The following is a 19,437-nucleotide window of genomic DNA, read 5'->3' as shown; positions in this document are numbered from 1 at the left end:
GTGTGTGTGTGTGTGTGTGTGTGTGTGTGTGTGTGTGTGTGTGTGTGTGTGTGTGTGTGTGTGTGCGAGTGTGTGTGTGTGTGTGTGTGCACATGCAACGGCATGTGATCGCGACACACACACACACACACACACACTCGCACGCACAACCATGCGTGTTGACCTTCGAGACGTCGACGCGGCGAGTGAGGAAATTTGAAGACATGTCGCACACCCGCTCCACGCCCTCTGAGACACGGGGAGGGGATGGGGAGCCAATGTCACGTGTTGTGCAGTGAGAGGCGTGAACGCACGACAAGAACACGAATCGCCATCACCCCCCCCCCCACACACACACACACACACGTACACACACACACACACGTGCATGCAAGCACACCTGGAACGGCTGGGACGTGTGGGAACTCGACGCCAAAGACAGTTTCGTTATCACAGTAGTACACATATGCGGGCTTCTCTGAGAAGTTGAATGTGCTCTCATCGGCAATGTCTGGTCATGTGGTGGTTTGGAATGATGTGCGCAGTGGGATGGACTGATGTGAGCTCTTGGTTGCTCAAAGAGCGGTGCCGGAAGCACGATCTTCAACGGCGGCAGCAGGAGCAGGCGCCATCGGGCACGCGCACCACACCTGTGTACTTGTCCACGATGGGGTTGACGACATGTGTCTTGCAGAACTTGTGTGCCTGTGATACAACAACACGCAGCGTGTGGAGGTGTGAGACATGTTATGCGAGGCAGCACCCCCCCCCCCTTGACCACTGCCACAGCCATTGCAACGGTCATTGTGGGGTTCGGTACCTCCTTCTCGGCCTTCGCCGACCACCCGCCAGAGACAATGTAGTCGGCAACAGCGGAAGAATCTGCAGATGAACCAAACACATGTGTGCGTGCATAAGCATGAGCTTGCAGCCATTGATGTAGAGTGGTGACTCACAACAGCAGCGGTAGTAGAAGCACCGACAGTGCGTGTGAGTGATGGGCTCACCGGATGTCAGGTTCAGCGGCACTGCGGCAAACTGGGCCGTGGCGCCTCCTTGTAGAAAGAGGACCTTGTAGTTGTCTGGGATGGACCTGCGATGCACATGTTTACAAACACAAGCCATGCGTGTGAGCGTTTGTTTGATTGGAAGGGGAGGTAGTCTGGGCTGGTGAGCGTGAAGTTGTCGATCTCACATGAGCTTGCGCAGGTCTGCCTCGGCCTTCTCGATGATTGACTTGAAGTCCTTTCCACGATGGCTCATCTCTACCACCAAGAAACAACCACGCAGGGGTGAGTGAGGAGAAGGGCGTTGACAGCGCAAGCAGGAGAGGGGGGGGGGGGCGTGTCTCTGGTTCAAAGGCGAAGGACTCAGGCATGTGCATCGTCCTCAGCATCACCCCCATCATCATCACCATCGCCATCATCATCATCGCCATCACACGCATACAAGATCACACACACAATACACATACAATAGACACACACACACACACACACACACACACACACACACACTCTCTCTCTCTCTCTCTCTCTCTCTCTCTCTCTCTCTCTCTCTCTCTCTCTCTCTCTCTCTCTCTCTCTCTCTCTCTCTCTCTCTCACACTCACCCATGACGCTCATGCCGCAGCCATGCCAGTTGAAGAGCTCGGTGCTCACGCGCTCAAGCACAGGCAAGGGCAGCCGTGCAGGCCCTGCGGAGAAGTTGAGCACCCGCTTCGTTGTCGCCATGCCCGTCTGCCTGTGCTGTGTGGATGGATGGAAGGATGGATGGAAGTGGGGTGAAGCAGCAAGTTGTGTGCAGTGGCAATGCTGTGTCGTGGCAAAGTTGCTCCTGTCTTCTTCTTCTTCTTCCATTTCCGTTCCAGTTTTTTTTTTCGTTCGCACAAAGTGCGGCAGTGGCAGTCCTTGTGGTGTGCCTTCAACCTCGTCCCTTCCCTCCCTCCCCCCCCCCATACCTCCCTTCCCTCCGTTCTGTCGTTCCTTTCCCTCTCCCTGACTCCTGCGTGTGTGCGTTGGCGCTTACTTGTGGTTGGTCAACAGGCAGGCGGTTGTTGTTCAATTCAACAGACTGCAACACAAAGAGATTGGCAGAACACGGTGTGGTGGAGCTGTGTGTTTGCAGCATCGTGGCAGCAGTGTGCAGGGACTTGTGGTGGTGGGGATTGGCCGTGTCATGGCCTTGCGCGGCTTTACACCTTCTTGTACTCCAGCGTGGACTCAAGCTTCTTGTTCTCCGCCACCTGAATGGTTGGAAACCGCGCCATTGTTTGTGGGTGCAGGTAGTGAGGAAAACCCCCAAGACACCAATCATCACGTTCAGGAAGACCACGACAAAGAGCAAGACGCACACGCGAGGTGTTGTCCGCCCTTCCCCCTCCTGCTTTCCACTCCAGGACCCTCCCCACGCAGAACTGCCTTTCGGTTTGAATCCACTTCACAGATGCAGCTCAACACACCTTGCGCGCCGCCTTGGCAAAGTCCTCGTCCAACACATACGTGCGATCAGCGCGCAACGCAAACATGCCTGGCAACATCCAAGACAAGAGCGTCGTTCCGTCAGCCGCCAGGCGGTTCACATGCAACGCGTAGACACAAAGTGTACAAGAACACACAACACCACACGACACACTCCACGCGCGCACACTCACTTTCAACAACACAACACAACACAACACACAACACACAACACCACACCACACTCACTTTCACAAACACAACACACACTCACTTCCACAAACACAACACACACTCACTTCCACAAACACAACACACACTCACTTCCACAAACACACACACACACGACTGACCAGCCTCTGTGCAGACGTTTCGGAGATCGGCGCCGTTGAAGCCGTCGGAGAGCTTGGCAACGGCCTCAAAGTCAATGTCGCCCTTGGTCGTGATTGGCTTCGTGTGGATCTTCAGAATCTCAAGCCGCGCCTGCTCGTTCGGCAGCGGAATCTCTGCAACAGAGACAGGGGCGAAAGCGGGTGGGAATGGCAGCGATGATGTTAGTCGAAGTGGTTGTCGTCATGGTGGTCATGGTGGTCGTGGTGGTCGTGGTGGTGGTCGTGGTGGTTGTGGTGTTGTGGGAGGATGATTGATAGGATGCGTGCGAGAAGCGGCAGACACCACAGAAACGCAAGATATGCGCGCATGCACACACGCTCAGCACAAGGCGTCATGCGAACCGATTTTCCTGTCCAGGCGGCCTGGGCGGAGGAGGGCGGGGTCGAGCGTGTCGGGCCTGTTGGTGGCCATGATGATCTTCACCTTGCCAAGCGTGTCAAACCCATCAAGCTGGTGCAGCAGCTGCACACCAGGAGCAAAACGAATGCAGGCATGGACAAATGGATGCAGCGCATCGTGTGTGCGTGTGTGTGTGAGGAAGAGAAGTCGATAGAGTGGAGAAGAGGGGTGAGCGACGAAACACATGGCTCGTTAAAAATGAATGAGACAAACTCTATGATGACATCCGCAAACGCACAACCACCCACCGACTACCCCTTCAACGCAGTCAAGCAAGTACTGCTGGTATTAGCGTCGTTGCGTTTGTGTTGGTGTGTTTGTGTTGGTGTGTTGGTGTTGTTGCGGTTGTGTTGGTGTGTTGGTGGGGCACGCTGCACCTCCATGAGGGTTCGCTGGATCTCGCGGTCCGCGGACGTGCCCTCGGAGAAGCGGCGCCCGCCAATGGCGTCAATCTCGTCCATGAAGATGATGCACGGCTCGTGGTCCCGCGCATACCCTATGCACAAGCACACAAGCGCACACAAGAGCACATCGTGGCAGCCGCCGGGGTATGGATGTGAGAAGTGGAGACGTGCGGATATGTGTGAGCGTGAGTACGTGCTGCAGGCAAAGACGAGTGGTTTGCGACTGCACACGAGACGACGCACCGAACATCTCGCGGATCATGCGCGCACTCTCGCCAATGTACTTGTCAACAATGGCGCTGGAAACAACCTGCAGGGATGACAGCAAAACACAACAACACGAGGGCCCTTGAGTCAAATACACCATCACACGCGCACACGCTCAGGCAAGTTCACTCAAACAAGCACACACGCGCGCATTTAGGCAAGCACACTAACGCACACAAACACACACACTAACGCACACAAACACACACACTAACACACACACACACTAACGCACTCAAACACACACACTAACACACACACACACACACACACACACACACACACACAGAGGCCAACTACACGCGCACACCTTGAGGAAGGAAGCCTCGACGTTTGAAGCGACGGCGCGGGCGAGGAGGGTCTTGCCTGTGCCGGGCGGGCCGTACAGCAGACAGCCTTTGGGCGGATTCACGCCAACGCGCAGAAACAGCTCAGGGTTCTTCAGTGGCAGCTCAATCACCTGCAGCCGGGGCCGAGGCAAAGGATCGAGAGGTGACACGTGGTCAGTTGTAGCGATACACACGGGTGAGGTGAGGTGAGGTGAGGTGAGGTGAGGCAAGGGTGTGGGGCCGGAGGTGTGCGCGGGGGAGAAGTGTGCCGGGCAGAGGCGTCGCAAACACACTGTGGAAACGAAGCACAAACAGTCAGAACAAAACACAACGGGGAGAAAAGTGAAGCGAGCAAGAATCCACGACACCCAACGCACCTCTCTGAGTTCGCGGACTTGCTTGGAGAGGCCACCGATTGAGTTGTACTGCACGTTGCCCGGATCCTCTGCCGTCATGTTGTACACCAACGGGTCAACCTCCCGCGGCAAAATCCTGCGCGTTTGGTGAATAGGGGGAAGGCAGCACAAGACATGTACGTATGCGTGTGTATGGGTGGGTGTGTAAGAGAGGGGGAGGGGTGCTGAAATTGCCAGGCGCTGATCATAAGTCCTCACCCATGACGCACGCACACGCACACGCACACGCACACGCACACATACGCATACGCACACGTGCACGAGACGCACCGCATGATGGTGAGCGTTGTCATGTCGAGGGTGACACGTGTGCCTTGCTTGAGCTTGCTGCGGTCCAGCTGCACCACAGGAAGAAAGACGAGAGAAGCCGAGAGAAAGACGAGAGAAGCCGAAAGAACGATCGAGCACCAACGTGTGTGAGCCTGTGGGACTGGGTGCAACCAAGCTTTGAACCGTTTTCACACACACACACACACACACACACACACACACACACACACAAGACAAACCAACACAAACAAACACAACCAAACGAACAAACAAACACATGCAAACAAACACATATGGATACAACGTACCCCTCGTCTGCATGCGACGACGTAGCGCGGTCCGCTGGACGCCTTGACAATGACTGTAGGTGCGATGTGATGAGTTGTTGTGCAGAGTGAGTGTGGAAAAGAAGGGTAGTCTCAAAGCCAACACACGAGCAACCATTGCGGTCTGCATGCTATCAAACATGCGACAACAGGATCACTTGTGAGGCACGCACATTTCTCTTCATCCAGCTGCTTAAGCACTTCGCCAATGATCTGGTGCGTGAGCGAGACACGTGTGTGTGTGTGTGTGCCGGTGTAAGGGAGAGGAGATGAGGAAAGGGTGAGGTAAGGGATCAAAGCAAAACACGCGTGCATTCAAATGTACACAAACATGCACACAAACAAGCAAAACATGCACACACACGCAAAGCAAAATACGCACACACACACACACACACACACACAAACACACACACACATACACACAAACATGCAAACATGCGCACACAGCGGTTTCTCTCGGTCCCCGCACCTGTCCAACGCTTTGCAACGTCTTGATTGCCTCCTCAGACTCATCGTACTGTTTGAGCAGTTCTTGGTGCTTCTCTTGGCCTGGCGATAGAAACAGGTTTCACAAGCAAGGGCGAGTCCCATTCGATCACAGCAACAAATGAGCCGTCGACAGGCCAAGCGACAACGACGGCAACCAACGCCAGCCTCACAATGTAAACACAACAGCAACTGTGGCGACATCATGGAAAGCCACGTTCACGTCACTTTTGCCGCACATACATACGCGCGCACAACCCGCAAGAGTGTGCATGTGTGTGCGCGTATATAACTGCCGCAGGCACACCCACATCAACACACACGCACACACACACACACACGCACGCGCACAGGCGCACACAGCTGCATTGTTTGCACGCCACGTACATGCACGATATCTGGCGTCGAGCTCCTGGCGCTCCAGGAGATGCCGCCTGTAACGGCCGAGCGCCTGTTGTCGTGATGGGTCCATGGCCATGACCGCGCTGGATACAACGAACGATGTCGTGTCAAGGTGTTGCTGGCACCGGGGAACGCGCAGGAAGGTGAAGCGTCTGCACAGAGACAGAGAAGAAGGAAGGGGCTGCTCAGCTCAGGTCTGGCGTGTCGTCCGTTTGGTGGTTGCTTCGTTCTTGTTCTCTTTGTCGTTGTTGGTTGGTTGCTTGTCGGTTTTTTTGTGCAGAGTGAAGGGAAAATTGATAAGCATCATTGCAAACAATCGTCGGTTTCAGGCAAGGGAGGAGAAAGGAAGAAAGGCAGCAATCGATCGCTGTCATCATCATCAATCATCCATCCACCAGCCGCCACTGACCGACCCTTCTGTCTGTTGACCTCGCCTTTTGTGAGCGCACAACAACCATTGATCCTTCATCGAGGATGGCCTTGCCTGTGTCAAAGGCAGCCGGAAGCGCTGCGCGTCGCGCTTCAACGATTGCGCGTCACATGTCTGTTGTTCCCGATCTCCTTGCGGGTGGATGGGCAATGAAACGCATCCCAAAGGTACCATTGGAACAAATGTAAACAAAAAGGTTGAGGCTGTGTGCGGTTGTGGTGGTGGGTTCTGTGTGTGTATGTGCGGTTGTGGTGGTGGGTTCTGTGTGTGTATGTGCGGTTGTGGTGGTGGGTTCTGTGTGTGTCTGTGTCTGTGTCTGTTTTTGTCTGTGTCTGTTTCTGTGTATGTTTCTGTTTGTATCTGTGTGCAGTGTGATCTGGAGTTGAGGAACATTGTCGTCACACCACGCACACCCCACACACTCCATCCTCATGCCTTTGACTTGCAAAGCTCACCTCCCACCATCATCGTGCTTCGCGACACTCCACTCACACGGCCAGGTCCCGGACGACCATGTGCTCCCCGAGCGGAGTCTCAAGGGGAAAACCTTGGTACGCTTGCACGCTGCCCTCAACTGTGCTGCTGCGCTTGACGTTGCTTGCTGCTTGTTGTGTCACATCACGGCAGTGGAGCAACCCACTCTGCATCAACACAACTCTGCTCCTCCCCCTCCTCCTCCTCCTCCTCCTTCTCCATCTTCTCCTCCTTCTTCCCCGCTTTGAAGCACGTCCTCTCAGCCTCACATTGAAACGGCCCTTCTCGTTCCCATCAGTTTGTCACTGGAGCCAGTCGGGGTATTGGCTTGGCAATTGCCCTGCGTGCGGCCCAGGACGGCGCCAACGTGGTAATGTCATCGCTCCTGTGTTTTGCCGCTGTGCCACTGTGAAGGTGTGTGCGCAGGGCCGGATATGCTGTTCACAGTGATCTCGGGCACCATTCGCTCATACCTGCGCCTTTTGTGCCTGCCTGTGCTTGGTTGCGTACATGGTTTTTTTTGTTTGCTTCATGTTCTGCTTGCAGGCAATCGCTGCCAAGACAGTGGAGCCGCACCCTGCGCTTCCAGGCACTATTTACACCGCAGCAGAGGATATCGAGAAGGCGGGCGGGCAGGCGCTGCCAGTCCAATGTACGTGTTGCGTGCTGTCTGTGTGTGTGCTGTCTGTGTGTGTGTGTGTGTGCGAGGTGTGCTTTTATGTGCTTGTTTGTGAGTTTGTTTGTTTGTGTGTGTGTGTGTGTGTCTGTCTGTCTGTCTGTCTGTCTGTCTGTCTGTGTGTGTGTTTTGGTACTCGTGGATCGTGCGCGTCAGCGAGGAGCCGCGTTGGTACTCATGACATGACATGCTTCATACTGTGTGACACAGGCGACATTCGGTCTGAGGACAGCGTGCGCGCAGCTATTGACGCGACGGTGGACAAGTTTGGCGGTATCGACATTCTCGTCAACAACGCCAGCGCCATTAACACATCAGGTGGGCAGTCGATCATAATGTGTGTGTGTCTATGTGTGTCTGTGTGTCTGTGTACCTTTGTCTGTGATTGTTTATGTCTGTGTTTGACGCTTTCTCGCGACTATCTATGCCACGCACCGTGTCCACACCAATTGCATGTGTACACGCTTGGCCCACATGCACCGCAACTCACACGCACGCACGCACACATACACTCACACACATACACTCACACGCACGTACGCACGCATGAACACACACACACTCACTCGCACACACGATGACAGACACTGAATCTGTTGAGATGAAGCGGTATGATCTGATGCACACCATCAACGAGCGTGGCACATTCATGTGCACAAAGCTCTGTCTCCCACACCTCAAGAAGGTGCAGTACACTGGTGCACGCATGCAAGATTTAGGTGGCATAGCCATCCACACAGCTGTGCTGCCGTGTCTGTTTGCGTGCATCTGCGCGGGTGTGTGCGAACGCCTGATCCACAATCCGCTCCCCCCCCCCCTAAATCTTTGTGTCATTTGTTTGTCTGCCTGGCCGATGGTGTTCACGTGAACATTCGCACGCGTGACTCACTTGCTTCTCTTCCACCACGGGTTTTGGGTTTTGTTTGATTGCACGACAGAGCGACAATGCGCATGTGCTGACGCTGGCGCCTCCGCTCTTCAACCTGGATGAGAAATGGTGCCACCACACCCGTGCATGCACCTGCACACTGCTCCCAAATGCTTTGCATCTTGTGATGGCAGCATTTGCATGATTGGACAAGCTCATACTCCCATGCCATGGTGCAAGTGCCTGTTGTGCGCACGCATATCCCTCACATTACCAACCGTCACCACTCCGTCACAGGTTCCAGCACCACACCGCATACACCACGTCCAAGTATGGTATGGCCATGTGTGTCCTCGGACACAGCGGTGAGTTTGCACCTGCTTGTGTGTGTATTGAGTGTGTATTGTGTGTGTGTGTGTGTGTATTGTGTGTATTGTGTGTGTGTGTGTGTTTATGTGGCGTCTTTGATTTCGCCAGCCATGATGCTGCGCTGTAGTACACTGCCCTGCTGTTTCTCACGTGTTGATTGATGATGACAACAGCGGAATTCCGGCCCTTTAACATCGGCGTCAACGCCCTTTGGCCACGGTAACACACGCGCCTGCCGCAGTCTGTGTGTGTGTGTGTGTGTGTGTGTCCGTGTGTGTCCGTGTGTGTGCGCGCGCTTTTGTTTGCTGCCACCAAATCGCGCGTGGCGCAACTATTGTGTGGGGGGCGGTGTCATACATGCACGCTTACACGCACACGCTCGTCACCTCTCCGGCCATATATGCAGGACGACGATTGCCACCGCTGCGCTGCAGAATGTGCTCGGTGGTGATGCAATGATGAAGATGTAGGTCTCTGTGTCTATATGTGTATGTGTATGTGTCTGTGTCTGTGTGTGTGTGTGTCTGTGTGTGTGCGTGTGTGTGTGTGTGTGTAATGTCGTGGAGTATCGTGTAGTGTGAAACATGCCTTGAAAACTTTTTCTCTTCTCTGTGCACAAACGTTGTGTAGTCCGTCCCCCACCCACTCACCCACACCTTCCATCTTTCTGGTGTGATTCGCGGCCACCGCAACAGTGCGCGCAAGCCGGAGATTATGGCGGACGCAGCCCACTTTATCCTGACGCGTCGCAGCGACAAGTGCACGGGCAACTTCTTTGTTGACGACGAAGTGCTTGCATCCGAGGTAAGCTTGGCATTTGGTTTCTTGCTTGTTTGTGTGTTGTGTGTGTGTATGTGTTGTGTGTGTGTGTATGTGTGTGTTGTGTGTGAGGAGGGACAGGCGGGTGATTAGGGAAGTGCCATCATGTCTCACCACTTCCTGCACACCTTTGCACACACCACACGCACACATCGACTGCTGCTGCTGCTCTGTAGGGTGTGCGTGATCTCCAGAAGTACAAGGTGGATCCAACACTGCCCGACAGTGAACTCTGCCCAGACTTTTTCGTCTGATGGAACCCACGTTGCATTGAGTGCAGGGTTTCTGCTTCTTTCAGTCATGATCTCTTCTGTTCTTCTTCTGTTGTTCTGTTGTTCTGTTGTTCTGTTGTTCTGTTCTTTCGCTCCTCTCTTCTCATCACAACAACAACAACAAACACACAAACAAAACAAAACAAACAAACAAACAAACAAACACACAAACACAAGCAAACAAACAAGCAAACAAAACAAACAAAACGCCCGCCGTGACCGTGTATTCCACGTAGTTTCCCACAGCTTTGCTGGTGAAGATTTCCGTGAATTCTGCAAGAAACGAAGAAAAATTAGCTCGCTCTCTGCGGCACTTACAGGCACTTCCACTGTCCTCCAACAGTCCCCACCATAATTTCACCACACCAAACCTTCGGCATTTTGCAACCAGCGACGCCCTCCCCCCCCCCTCCACACACACACACACACCCTGCCAAGAGTTTCCGCCCCCTTCTTCCCACCCCCTTACACAACGTGTGCCCTCTATTGTTTTGCATTGCCACTGTAATAGCAGCAGAGGAGCCACAGCGGTGGTGGCTTTCGTTTCGTTGGCACAGCACTCACAGCAGCAGTCCATTTCGCTTCATTTCATTTTCCACCTCCCTTACTCCACTGGGACCACCACTACAAGCCCCACGGTACAAGACAACCAGACCCAGAGAACCTGGCTTGCGCTCTGCGTTTGTGTGCTGTTTGTACTTCCTTCTCATGCTCCCCTCAGAATCCCCTCCCCCTCCTTCTGTGCGTTTGTGTTTAGCGCCCTCCCTTCGTTCCTGCCTTCGCGCCTTTCACTCACGGACTCACGGTATCTCCCTCTCCACGACACTTGCACCGGTTTGCTCTCGTGCTTCAGGTCAACAAAGACAAACGCCTCGCCAGCAATGCACACCAAAACGCACGCGCTACTGCGTCGGCGTCGCGGTGTGGTTGCCTCCGCGCCGTCCGCCTCAGCAGGCTCAACAGACTGCCTGCGTTCACGAGCAACACCACGAGCTCTTCAGCAACAAGCGCAAGTGCAAGCACAAGCACGACGCTGCAGTCGCGGAGGCCTTGTGCCACCAGCAGCGGCCACGCAGCGGGCGGTCCCGCCACTGCGACGGGGCGGCTTCCTTTGCTTCGCGTTGCTGCTGCTGCACGCGTGCTTGCAGGCTTTGTCCAACACCGGAGTGCTGGCGCAGGCGACGCTGCAAGACTGCACATGCGCCACGCAGTGGACAACCGCAGGCTCGGGATGCTCTGAAACCATCCGGATTGCAGGCTGCGGGCTTGTCGAGCCGTGCGGCGGACCAACACCCTCCTTTCCCACCGGCTATCCCTACCCTCCGAACACCCACTTCTCCTCCTGGTGCAAGCTCGCGGCTTCCTGCGGCGCGTTTGGCTCATTTGACTACTGCGACCCGAGCGAAGGCGTCGATCTCTCAGGTCGCGGCATCGCAAGCGTCTCCAACTTTCGTTTCGGCCCAAACGTCACCGACATTGACCTCTCCAACAACCCCATCGACGACGCTTCGCTTTGCGACGCCCACTGGCCACCCTTTCTCGCCACCATTGACCTCAGCAACACAAACCTGAAGAATCTCTCCTGCCTCGCTGCGCTCCCTGCCGGCGTGTCCATCGACATCTCCGGCAACCCCTTGGGCAACGAGCGGCTTTGCTCTGCGCGCTGGCCAGACACCTTGACCACCCTCACCATCCAAGACGCAAACATCACCGACGCCGACATCGCCGCCTGCTTTGTGCACACCGCCAAGTCGGCACTCCCCAATGCCACCGACAAGTTGGACCTGTCATACAACGGCATCACGCAGTTTGCGGACGGCGCTTTCCCGCAGGAGCTGCGTGATCTCTCTCTCGCACACAACGCTCTCACAACCCTCAGCGGCCACAACTGGAAGCAAACAAGCATCACACACCTTCGGCTCAACGGCAACAAAATCTCATCCGTGGTCAACAACTCCTTCCCGGCGGGGCTTCGCAACCTGTACCTGAACGACAACGCCATCACCGCGCTGAGCTCTTCGCCCAACCTCTGGCCGCCCGGCCTCGCAGACCTCTTCCTCAGCGACAACAGCATCACGTCAATTGCCGGGCAGACATGGCCCGTCAACATCACCAGGCTGACCCTGTCCAACAACCTTCTCATGTCCATCGACAATCAGACGTGGCCAACAAGGCTTCAGGCCCTCACCCTTTACAGCAACGCCATCACGTCCGTGCAGGCTCAAACATGGCCGCCAACAATCACCTTGCTGCGCTTGGACGACAACAGGCTCACTTCCATCGCTGGTCAGACATGGCCGTCCGCCTTGCAGGAGCTACAGCTCTTCAGCAACAATATCGAAGCGCTTGAAGGACAGGTCTGGCCGGCGAACTTGGCATACTTGAATGTTGAAAACAACCGCATCGACCGCTTGCAGGGCCACGTCTTTCCTGACACGCTTCTGTACCTCTACGCCCGCCGCAACAACATCACCAGCGTCGTCAACAACACATGGCCGGCGCACGTGGAGCAGCTGTGGCTCGGGTACAACAACATCACCTTTATCGACACGTTGCCAGCAAGCGCAACCGACATTCGGCTCAACAACAACCGCATTTCCTCCGTCCACGGCCTCACCTGGCCAGCAAACCTCGACACCCTGTATCTGTCCTACAATCCACTGTCGTCTGTGGACGGCCAAGTGTGGCCAACCACCCTCGCCCGTCTTGAGCTGGAACACACCCAGATCACCAGCATCAGCAACCAGGTGTTCCCAGACTCCCTCATCTACCTCTACGCGCAGCACAGCAACATCAACAGTATTTCCAACGTCACGTGGCCGTCTGCCATGGTGGATGCCTGGTTCAGCTTCAACAACATCGCAACCGTCGATGCCTGGCCCGCCAGCGTGCAGAGGATCAGGCTGGATGGCAACCGCATCACAAGCATTGATGATGTGCTGTCAGCATGGCCCGCCGACCTCTACTACCTTGACCTTGACTTCAACCAACTGCAGCACATCCACAGCCAGGCGTTCCCAGACTCGTTGCTGTACCTCTATGTCAGCAGCAACAACCTCACCAGCGTCACCAACGTGACCTGGCCAGCGGCCATGCAGGAGATCGCCTTAAGCAACAACTCCCTCACGTCTACTGCTGTCAACAGTTTCCCTGCCACGGTGTCATCCCTACGACTCGACCGCAACCGCTTCCAGCAAGTCCCTGCCGCACCGTTACCTGCAGGCTTGACCGGCCTGACGCTTGCGTGGAACAGCATCACCTCCATCGCAAACCAGTCGTGGCCACCCACCCTCACCACGCTCGACCTCTCTCGCAACAACATCGCCAGCATCGACGGGCAGCAGTGGTCGTCCGCCATGTCACTGCTGATCCTCAGCCACAACGCCATCGCCAGCCTTGCGGGGCAGGCCTGGCCGCCCGCCTTGGAGCAGCTTGACCTCCAGGCCAACAACATCTCAGATGTCTCCAACCCGACGTGGCCCGCAACGCTTTTCGGCCTTTTTCTGCAGCACAACCGCATCACCTCCCTTGACAATGTCGCCTTGCCTAGCAATGTTGAAAGCGTGAACCTCTTCAACAACAGCATCACCAGCATCCCAGCCAACGTGAGCTGGCCCCCTGCTGCAGAAAACATCTATCTGCAAGACAACGCAATCACCGCCATTGGCGAGCAGCATCACTGGCCACCGTCCCTCATGGATCTTTTCCTGCACAGAAACAGCATTCGCCAGGTCGACCACCTTGTGTGGCCTTCCACCCTGAGGCGCTTGAGCTTGGCAAACAACTCCATCGCCACCGTCACGACGCCCTGGCCAGAAGAGCTGACGCTGCTCTACCTTGCAGGGAACGTGCTCAGCACTTTTGACCATCATGTGTGGCCACAGTCACTGCGCTTCCTGACCCTGGACAACAACAACCTCACGTCAGTGCGCAACCAGACATGGCCGCCGACCCTTGAGTTTCTTTCGCTCACAAACAACACGCTGGGGTTTGACGGCATCTACAACCAGTCCTGGCCGCAAACCCTCACGCAGCTCTTCCTTGACGGTACAGGCATCGGCGACATCTCCACCCAGCGCTGGCCTTACACCCTGACCACGCTCCGGCTTGACCGCAACAACATTTCCAACCTGTCTGGCCAGCAGTGGCCGCGCTCGCTGTCTGAGCTGACGCTCTCCTTCAACGCCATTGCAGACATTTCCACCCAGGTGTGGCCAGACACGCTGACCGCGCTGCTCCTCGACAACAACCGCATCAGCACTCTTGACGGGGTGTCCTGGCCACGCTCGTTGAAGCTGCTTCACCTGCACAATAACACCATCGCGCGGCTGGGCCCCCAGGTGTGGCCTTTGCGTCTGGACCTCTTGCGGCTGGAGAACAACAACCTGACCCAGGTGTCGGTGCAGCAGTGGCCGCAGACGCTTCGGCGCCTGTCACTGGGCTACAACTCCATCCGCACGCTTCCAATCATGTCCTGGCCAGGTTCTCTCGAGTTGCTGGATCTCGCTGACAATGCATTGACCCGCCTGGGTCAACAGCTTTGGCCCAGCAGCCTGCGCAACCTCCTGCTCGCCAACAACAGCCTCCCGACGATCGACGATCAAGTGTTCCCACCACAGCTCGAAACACTCTTCCTGCACAATAACCTTCTCACCAGCCTGCCCTCTGCTCCTGGGTTCTGGCCCGCGGACTTGCGCGTTCTGTCGCTGCCGCATAACTACATCACAAGCATTGACGGACAGCACTGGCCGATGAGACTGCAGAGTCTTCATCTGCAGAACAACTCCTTCGCCAGCATCGACGACCAGCAGTGGCCCCCACACCTGGAGGATTTGAGCCTGGAGCAGAACGGCATCACGTCCATTGCCAACCAGCAGTGGCCAGCCACCCTTCGCACCCTCTGGCTCCACAACAACCCACTCGGCAGCATCCAAGGACAGCAGTGGCCCGCAGGTCTGAAGCTGTTACACCTCCAGGCAACCGACATCGACGACATTGAGTCCCAGCAGTGGCCCGAGTCTCTTGAAGAGTTGCACCTGGGCGGCAATGCGATTTGCGATATTGCAACGCAGACTTGGCCATCCACACTTCGCATCCTGTCATTGAGCGACAACTGCATCAGCGACATTGAGAACCAGGCGTGGCCGCGCAACTTGGAGGAGCTCACGATCGACGGTAACCGCATTTCCACCATCCGCACACAGGTCTGGCCTGCGTCGCTGGAGACGCTGTCCCTTTCCGAGAACTTTATTCAAGACATTGAGGGGCAAGTTTGGCCAGAGCGCCTGTTGCGGTTCTACTTTGCACAAAACCTCCTCACCAGCCTCGTTGGTCAGACATGGCCGGAGGGCTTGCTGCTGCTGGCGCTGTACGACAACGCCATTACGCAACTGGGCGTTCAACACTGGCCCGAGACGCTGGTTGATCTGAACCTCAACGCAAACGCGCTGACGACCGTTGATGATCAAACGTGGCCCGCCAGCCTTCGCAAGCTTAGCCTGAACGACAACATGTTGCAGCGCTTCAACGCAGACACTTTGCCGCGTGCGCTAGAGAGGCTGGGGCTCGCAAACAACCGCATCACCAGCATCGACAGCACACGATGGCCAAACCAGCTGCGCATTCTCTCCTTGGAATCGAACCTGATCACGGACATATCCCAGCAAGAGTGGCCGTCTGCGCAACCCCTCACCCTTCGACTCAGCGACAACCGTATCACCAGCATCAGCAGCGTGACCTGGCCCCCCTTTCTAACTGGGCTCGGCCTTGACGGCAACGAGATTACGAGCATCAAGGGCCAAGCGTGGCCTTCGCAGCTGGTTGTGCTTTACTTGCACAACAACCTGATTGACAGCACCAGCAACCAGGCCTGGCCCGCCACCATACGGGTCCTTACCCTTGGAGGGAACCGCCTGACCACCGTGGCGAATCAGCGCTGGCCGATTGCGCTTGAACAGTTGCGATTGGACAACAACGCCATTTCCGTCATTGGTCGCCAGGCGTGGCCCCCAGGCTTGGTTGACTTGCGGCTCGGTCGCAACGCAATCACCTTCAATGACACGGACAGCCGCGCTGCTTTTCGAAACGCCACTTCCCTGCTTGTGCTGGACTTGTCGTCGAACGACATCCAGAGCCTGGATGGCGTTGTGCTGCCACCCTCGCTGCAGCAACTTGCGCTCACGAATAACAGGCTTGGTAACCTCTCTCAGCACGTGCAGTGGCCCACGCAGCTCAGCCTCCTCATCCTGGACGCCAACCCGTGGGATGCGCTGATTCAAGGTCGAGCCAAGGCAAGGCTGCGTACCGGACAGGCTATCACCGCGCTCACCCACAACCTGCCGTGCAGCCTGGAGGAGCTCAGCATCAACCACGGTGCGCAGCCGTGGAACTGCACGCGCGAGGCCGTTCCCGCGGATGATTGTGATGACCTACGGCTGGCAGCTGGCGTCTGCACGGCTGATGGCATTGACGGTGCATGCGTGATCAGAAACACCACCTCTGCCACGACATCTCCCACGATGAACGGCACGGGTGGTGCACAACAGCAGGAACAGTACATCTGGACGTGCCGGCTGACAGAGGACGGCGAAGCCATTTTGAAAGCCCAGGATGTGGTGCGGACCGACACCTCCCAGCAAGCTGAATCTCGAACCAACGCGTTTTACGGCGTGATCGCTGGCGTGTGTGGCGGAGCTGCCGTGCTGCTCTTCTGGCTGTTCCGAAAGCAAGCAACGAAGCTGTGGATGCTGCTGGTAATTATCTCGCTGTTTGACATGTGCACGGACTGGGGGTTCTGGGGCATTGCCCTGACAGCGACCGGCTTCAAAGACAGCTACAACTGCGTGACGTCTGAGCCTGTCTACCGGTGTGAAGGTGCCAGCGCTGGCTTTGCCTGTGACGGGTATGGCGACCTCAAGAGCCCGTGTCAGGGCATTGCGTTCGCTCCCTCAGATGCGCAGAATGAGTGCGAGTGCCACCGACACACATGCTACACGGGCCTGGTGGAGTTTGCTGAGGAAGGGGCTTTCTTAAACATTGAGAATGTGTGCAACCCAACAACCACGAGAGTGGAAGGGGCAGTCGTTGCTGTCAGTTTAGACGAGTCGTGCACCTCCTTTGGGTCACTGGACGATTATGTGAACGCCACGTGCGGGTACCTGAATGCGGAGCATCCCAACGCCACGGGAACAAACGAGTGTGAGTGCAATGGAGGCACGTGCGAAATTGTTCCCGGTGCAAGCGGCACATGTCGAGGGTTTTATGGCGGCAACTACCAGGCCTTGGTCTGGGCGGCGTTTGCGTCCATTGTCCTTGGCTCTATCGTATTTGTTGTTGAGACGTTGAGGAAGATGGTGGAGTACTGGCGCAGGCGCAACATCGTTCACTTGGGCAATGAGTTGGCTGCTGATGGCCAGGCGGGAAAACCCGGCGTCATCCTCAATCCGGCGTTTGTCACTAACGACGGCAATGATAATGGCAATGATAATGGCAACGGCGGGCAGAAACCAACAAGGAACCCTCCCCCGCCAGCAGATGCGGTGGAGATGGAACCGTGCGGCTGTATCGAAGTGGAAGACAGGGTATCGTTTGCGCTGAAACTGGTGCGATTGTTCTGTGAAGACATCCCGCAGCTCTCGGTGCAGGTCATTTATTTGACTGTCCTTGGACAAGAAGGCGAGCCATCAGCCATTGTGAGCTTGGTTGCGACATGTGTCTCCATCATCATCACCATCGTGTTCATCACGCGCGCTTAGGCGCTGTGTGTGTGTGTGTGTGTCGAATAGTATTCGTGAATGGCCATGTGTGGCTCTGTCAGTGTGCCTGAGTGTTTGAGGGTGATGCTGTTCTTGGTTCTCTTGTTTGTTTGCAAACAAGTGAGCATTTTGCTTTATTCTTGCTGCTTCCGTGATGTGACACTGAGTGAAAGGACATCATGGACGAAGCTACAACTTGAGCCTTCATGTTATTATGCTAACTTGTGGCTTGAGCCACGCTAAGAACCAGCCACTCCGCGCAACAACCCAGCACGCACGCACACACACACACACACACACACACACACACACACACACACACACACACACACACACACACACCAAGCGGTGCTGGCTGACTTAAGGATTTAGTGAACACGGGCAAGGCGAGGTGATCTGCGACAGGATGATGGCGACTGCGACAACGAGGAAGATGATACAGTGCGTGCACCTGTTGGCTTTCCTTTCTCCCTCGCTGTGCGGCGCTTGTTTGCTGCGCTCTTCCGCTTCCTCCTCTTACTGCTGGCCACTGTTGTTGCTGCCTTTGTGGTTGCTGCCTTTGTGCGTTTACGGGGCTGCTCCTCTTCCTCTCCCGTGCCTTCCTCCTCCTCTTTACTCTTCTTTGTCTGTCGTTCGTGCTTCCGTCTCCCTCGCGTTGTTCTCCGCTGCCGCTGTCAGCTTCACCACCGCCACTGCATCAGCTTCACCACCGCCACTGCATCTGCCGCCATTGCCCGCGCCTTTCGCAGCCCACTGCCAAACCTAGCCATTTGTATGTGAGTGAGTATGTGAGTGTAAGTGTGGGCGTGTAGCTGAGTGAATGTGTGTGTGTGTGTGACTGAGAGAGTTTGCGTGTGCGCATTGAAGGTGCATGCCCATAGCAGAGCAACGTCAACAACAACAGCAGCAGCAACAACAACAACAGTAGGAGTAGGAGCAGCAGCGAAGCGCGTGCATGGGCGTACCAGATAGTTCTGCCAAGGGCATCCTTCCCCTTGTTCAGCTTCATGTAACACTGCAGCCACTCCTCAAACACGCGCGTTCGCTCCTCGTCATCCGCAAACCCGTGCTGTTTGCGTGTGTGCGCGCAGGCGTCGGCTTGTGAGCGCGCGTCGCACAGAGAGAGAGAGAGAGAGAGAGAGAGTGTGTGTGTGTGTGTGTGTGTGTGTGTGTGTGCAACAAGGCCAGACAGACACACATATACATACATACATACACACATACAGAGAGAGACAGAGACAGAGACAGAGAGAGAGACAGACAGACAGACAGACAGACAGACAGACAGACACACACACACACACACACACACACACACACACACACACACACACACTCACACACACAGAATAGTCTTAATTGATTATTTGACGAGTTTGGAAGGACTCCATCACAGACAGAGATAGAAGCGAGTCGGGGGACTGTCGTGTTGTTCGCGGCACCGTACCGGTGATCACAACAGGTTACCTGGGCTGAAGACCTCGATCTTTGTCCTGTTGTGCGGTGGGTGCGTGCGCCTTTTTTAATTTCCTGATAAAAGAACGTTTCAAAAAGAAAGGGTTTTATCGGCTTAGCAAGTCGCTTTTTTAGCTTTAGGAGTGGAATGAAAGGAGTCAGGTCCACGCAATGCTCCGTCTCACACC

At 55.7% G+C, this 19,437-nt stretch overlaps 5 protein-coding genes across 5 annotated transcripts in view; 2 read left to right on the top strand and 3 right to left on the bottom strand.

Moving 5' to 3' along the window:
- PTSG_12103 (phosphoserine aminotransferase) overlaps window positions 1-1,812 on the bottom strand; it is a 6,372-nt gene extending 4,560 nt beyond the window's left edge. Inside the window, exons 1-7 of the mRNA XM_004994793.1 lie at window positions 1,591-1,812; window positions 1,175-1,244; window positions 987-1,072; window positions 800-861; window positions 630-684; window positions 380-490; window positions 138-228 (exon numbers count right to left, since the gene is read on the bottom strand). Coding sequence (XP_004994850.1) covers window positions 138-228; window positions 380-490; window positions 630-684; window positions 800-861; window positions 987-1,072; window positions 1,175-1,244; window positions 1,591-1,711 — 596 coding nt within the window. The 5' untranslated portion in view covers window positions 1,712-1,812. The remainder of the gene's footprint in view (window positions 1-137; window positions 229-379; window positions 491-629; window positions 685-799; window positions 862-986; window positions 1,073-1,174; window positions 1,245-1,590) is intronic.
- Window positions 1,813-1,964: 152 nt separating this feature from the next.
- Window positions 1,965-6,467, bottom strand: PTSG_03953 (26S proteasome regulatory complex ATPase RPT4). Its single transcript, XM_004994792.1, has 13 exons — window positions 6,118-6,467; window positions 5,714-5,793; window positions 5,415-5,454; window positions 5,224-5,276; window positions 4,916-4,983; window positions 4,607-4,721; window positions 4,211-4,360; window positions 3,877-3,943; window positions 3,607-3,725; window positions 3,172-3,292; window positions 2,791-2,943; window positions 2,440-2,507; window positions 1,965-2,223 (listed from the first exon to the last, which is right to left on the bottom strand). The coding sequence occupies exons 1-13, from the start codon at window positions 6,206-6,208 to the stop codon at window positions 2,173-2,175; spliced, it is 1,176 nt and encodes a 391-aa protein (XP_004994849.1). The 5' UTR covers window positions 6,209-6,467; the 3' UTR covers window positions 1,965-2,172.
- On the top strand, window positions 6,446-10,401 carry PTSG_03952 (short-chain dehydrogenase/reductase SDR). Its single transcript, XM_004994791.1, has 12 exons — window positions 6,446-6,729; window positions 7,063-7,113; window positions 7,335-7,406; window positions 7,583-7,688; window positions 7,923-8,030; window positions 8,297-8,397; window positions 8,651-8,709; window positions 8,878-8,945; window positions 9,123-9,168; window positions 9,356-9,415; window positions 9,645-9,753; window positions 9,945-10,401. Exons 1-12 carry the CDS (start codon window positions 6,607-6,609, stop codon window positions 10,020-10,022), a joined length of 981 nt encoding a protein of 326 aa, XP_004994848.1. The 5' UTR covers window positions 6,446-6,606; the 3' UTR covers window positions 10,023-10,401.
- A 520-nt stretch (window positions 10,402-10,921) lies between these two features.
- On the top strand, window positions 10,922-17,794 carry PTSG_03951 (uncharacterized protein; the record flags this gene model as incomplete). Its single annotated transcript, XM_004994790.1, has 1 exon — window positions 10,922-17,794. The coding sequence occupies one exon, from the start codon at window positions 10,922-10,924 to the stop codon at window positions 17,792-17,794; it is 6,873 nt and encodes a 2,290-aa protein (XP_004994847.1).
- A 680-nt stretch (window positions 17,795-18,474) lies between these two features.
- PTSG_03950 (uncharacterized protein) overlaps window positions 18,475-19,437 on the bottom strand; it is a gene marked incomplete at both ends in the record, with an annotated part of 2,867 nt that continues 1,904 nt past the window's right edge. Inside the window, 2 exons of the mRNA XM_004994789.1 lie at window positions 18,475-18,556; window positions 18,760-18,863. Coding sequence (XP_004994846.1) covers window positions 18,475-18,556; window positions 18,760-18,863 — 186 coding nt within the window. The remainder of the gene's footprint in view (window positions 18,557-18,759; window positions 18,864-19,437) is intronic.

The sequence above is a fragment of the Salpingoeca rosetta genome (genome assembly GCF_000188695.1).
Source record: "Salpingoeca rosetta unplaced genomic scaffold supercont1.9, whole genome shotgun sequence".
In the NCBI taxonomy this organism is placed as follows: Eukaryota; class Choanoflagellata; order Craspedida; family Salpingoecidae; genus Salpingoeca; species Salpingoeca rosetta.
This window is presented reverse-complemented; position numbering and strand designations above follow the sequence as displayed.

Excerpts from the sequence above, each read along its gene's own strand:
- PTSG_03952 (XM_004994791.1), top strand. The coding sequence starts at position 6,607 with ATGGCCTTGCCTGTGTCAAAGGCAGCCGGAAGCGCTGCGCGTCGCGCT. Across the intron at positions 6,730-7,062 it reads CAATGAAACGCATCCCAAAG|GTCCCGGACGACCATGTGCT; the intron begins GTACCATTGGAA and ends TCACACGGCCAG. Across the intron at positions 7,407-7,582 it reads CCCAGGACGGCGCCAACGTG|GCAATCGCTGCCAAGACAGT; the intron begins GTAATGTCATCG and ends TTCTGCTTGCAG.
- PTSG_03953 (XM_004994792.1), bottom strand. The coding sequence starts at position 6,208 with ATGGCCATGGACCCATCACGACAACAGGCGCTCGGCCGTTACAGGCGG. Across the intron at positions 3,944-4,210 it reads TCGAGGCTTCCTTCCTCAAG|GTTGTTTCCAGCGCCATTGT; the intron begins GTGTGCGCGTGT and ends TCATCCCTGCAG. Across the intron at positions 2,944-3,171 it reads CCGCCTGGACAGGAAAATCG|AGATTCCGCTGCCGAACGAG; the intron begins GTTCGCATGACG and ends TCTCTGTTGCAG.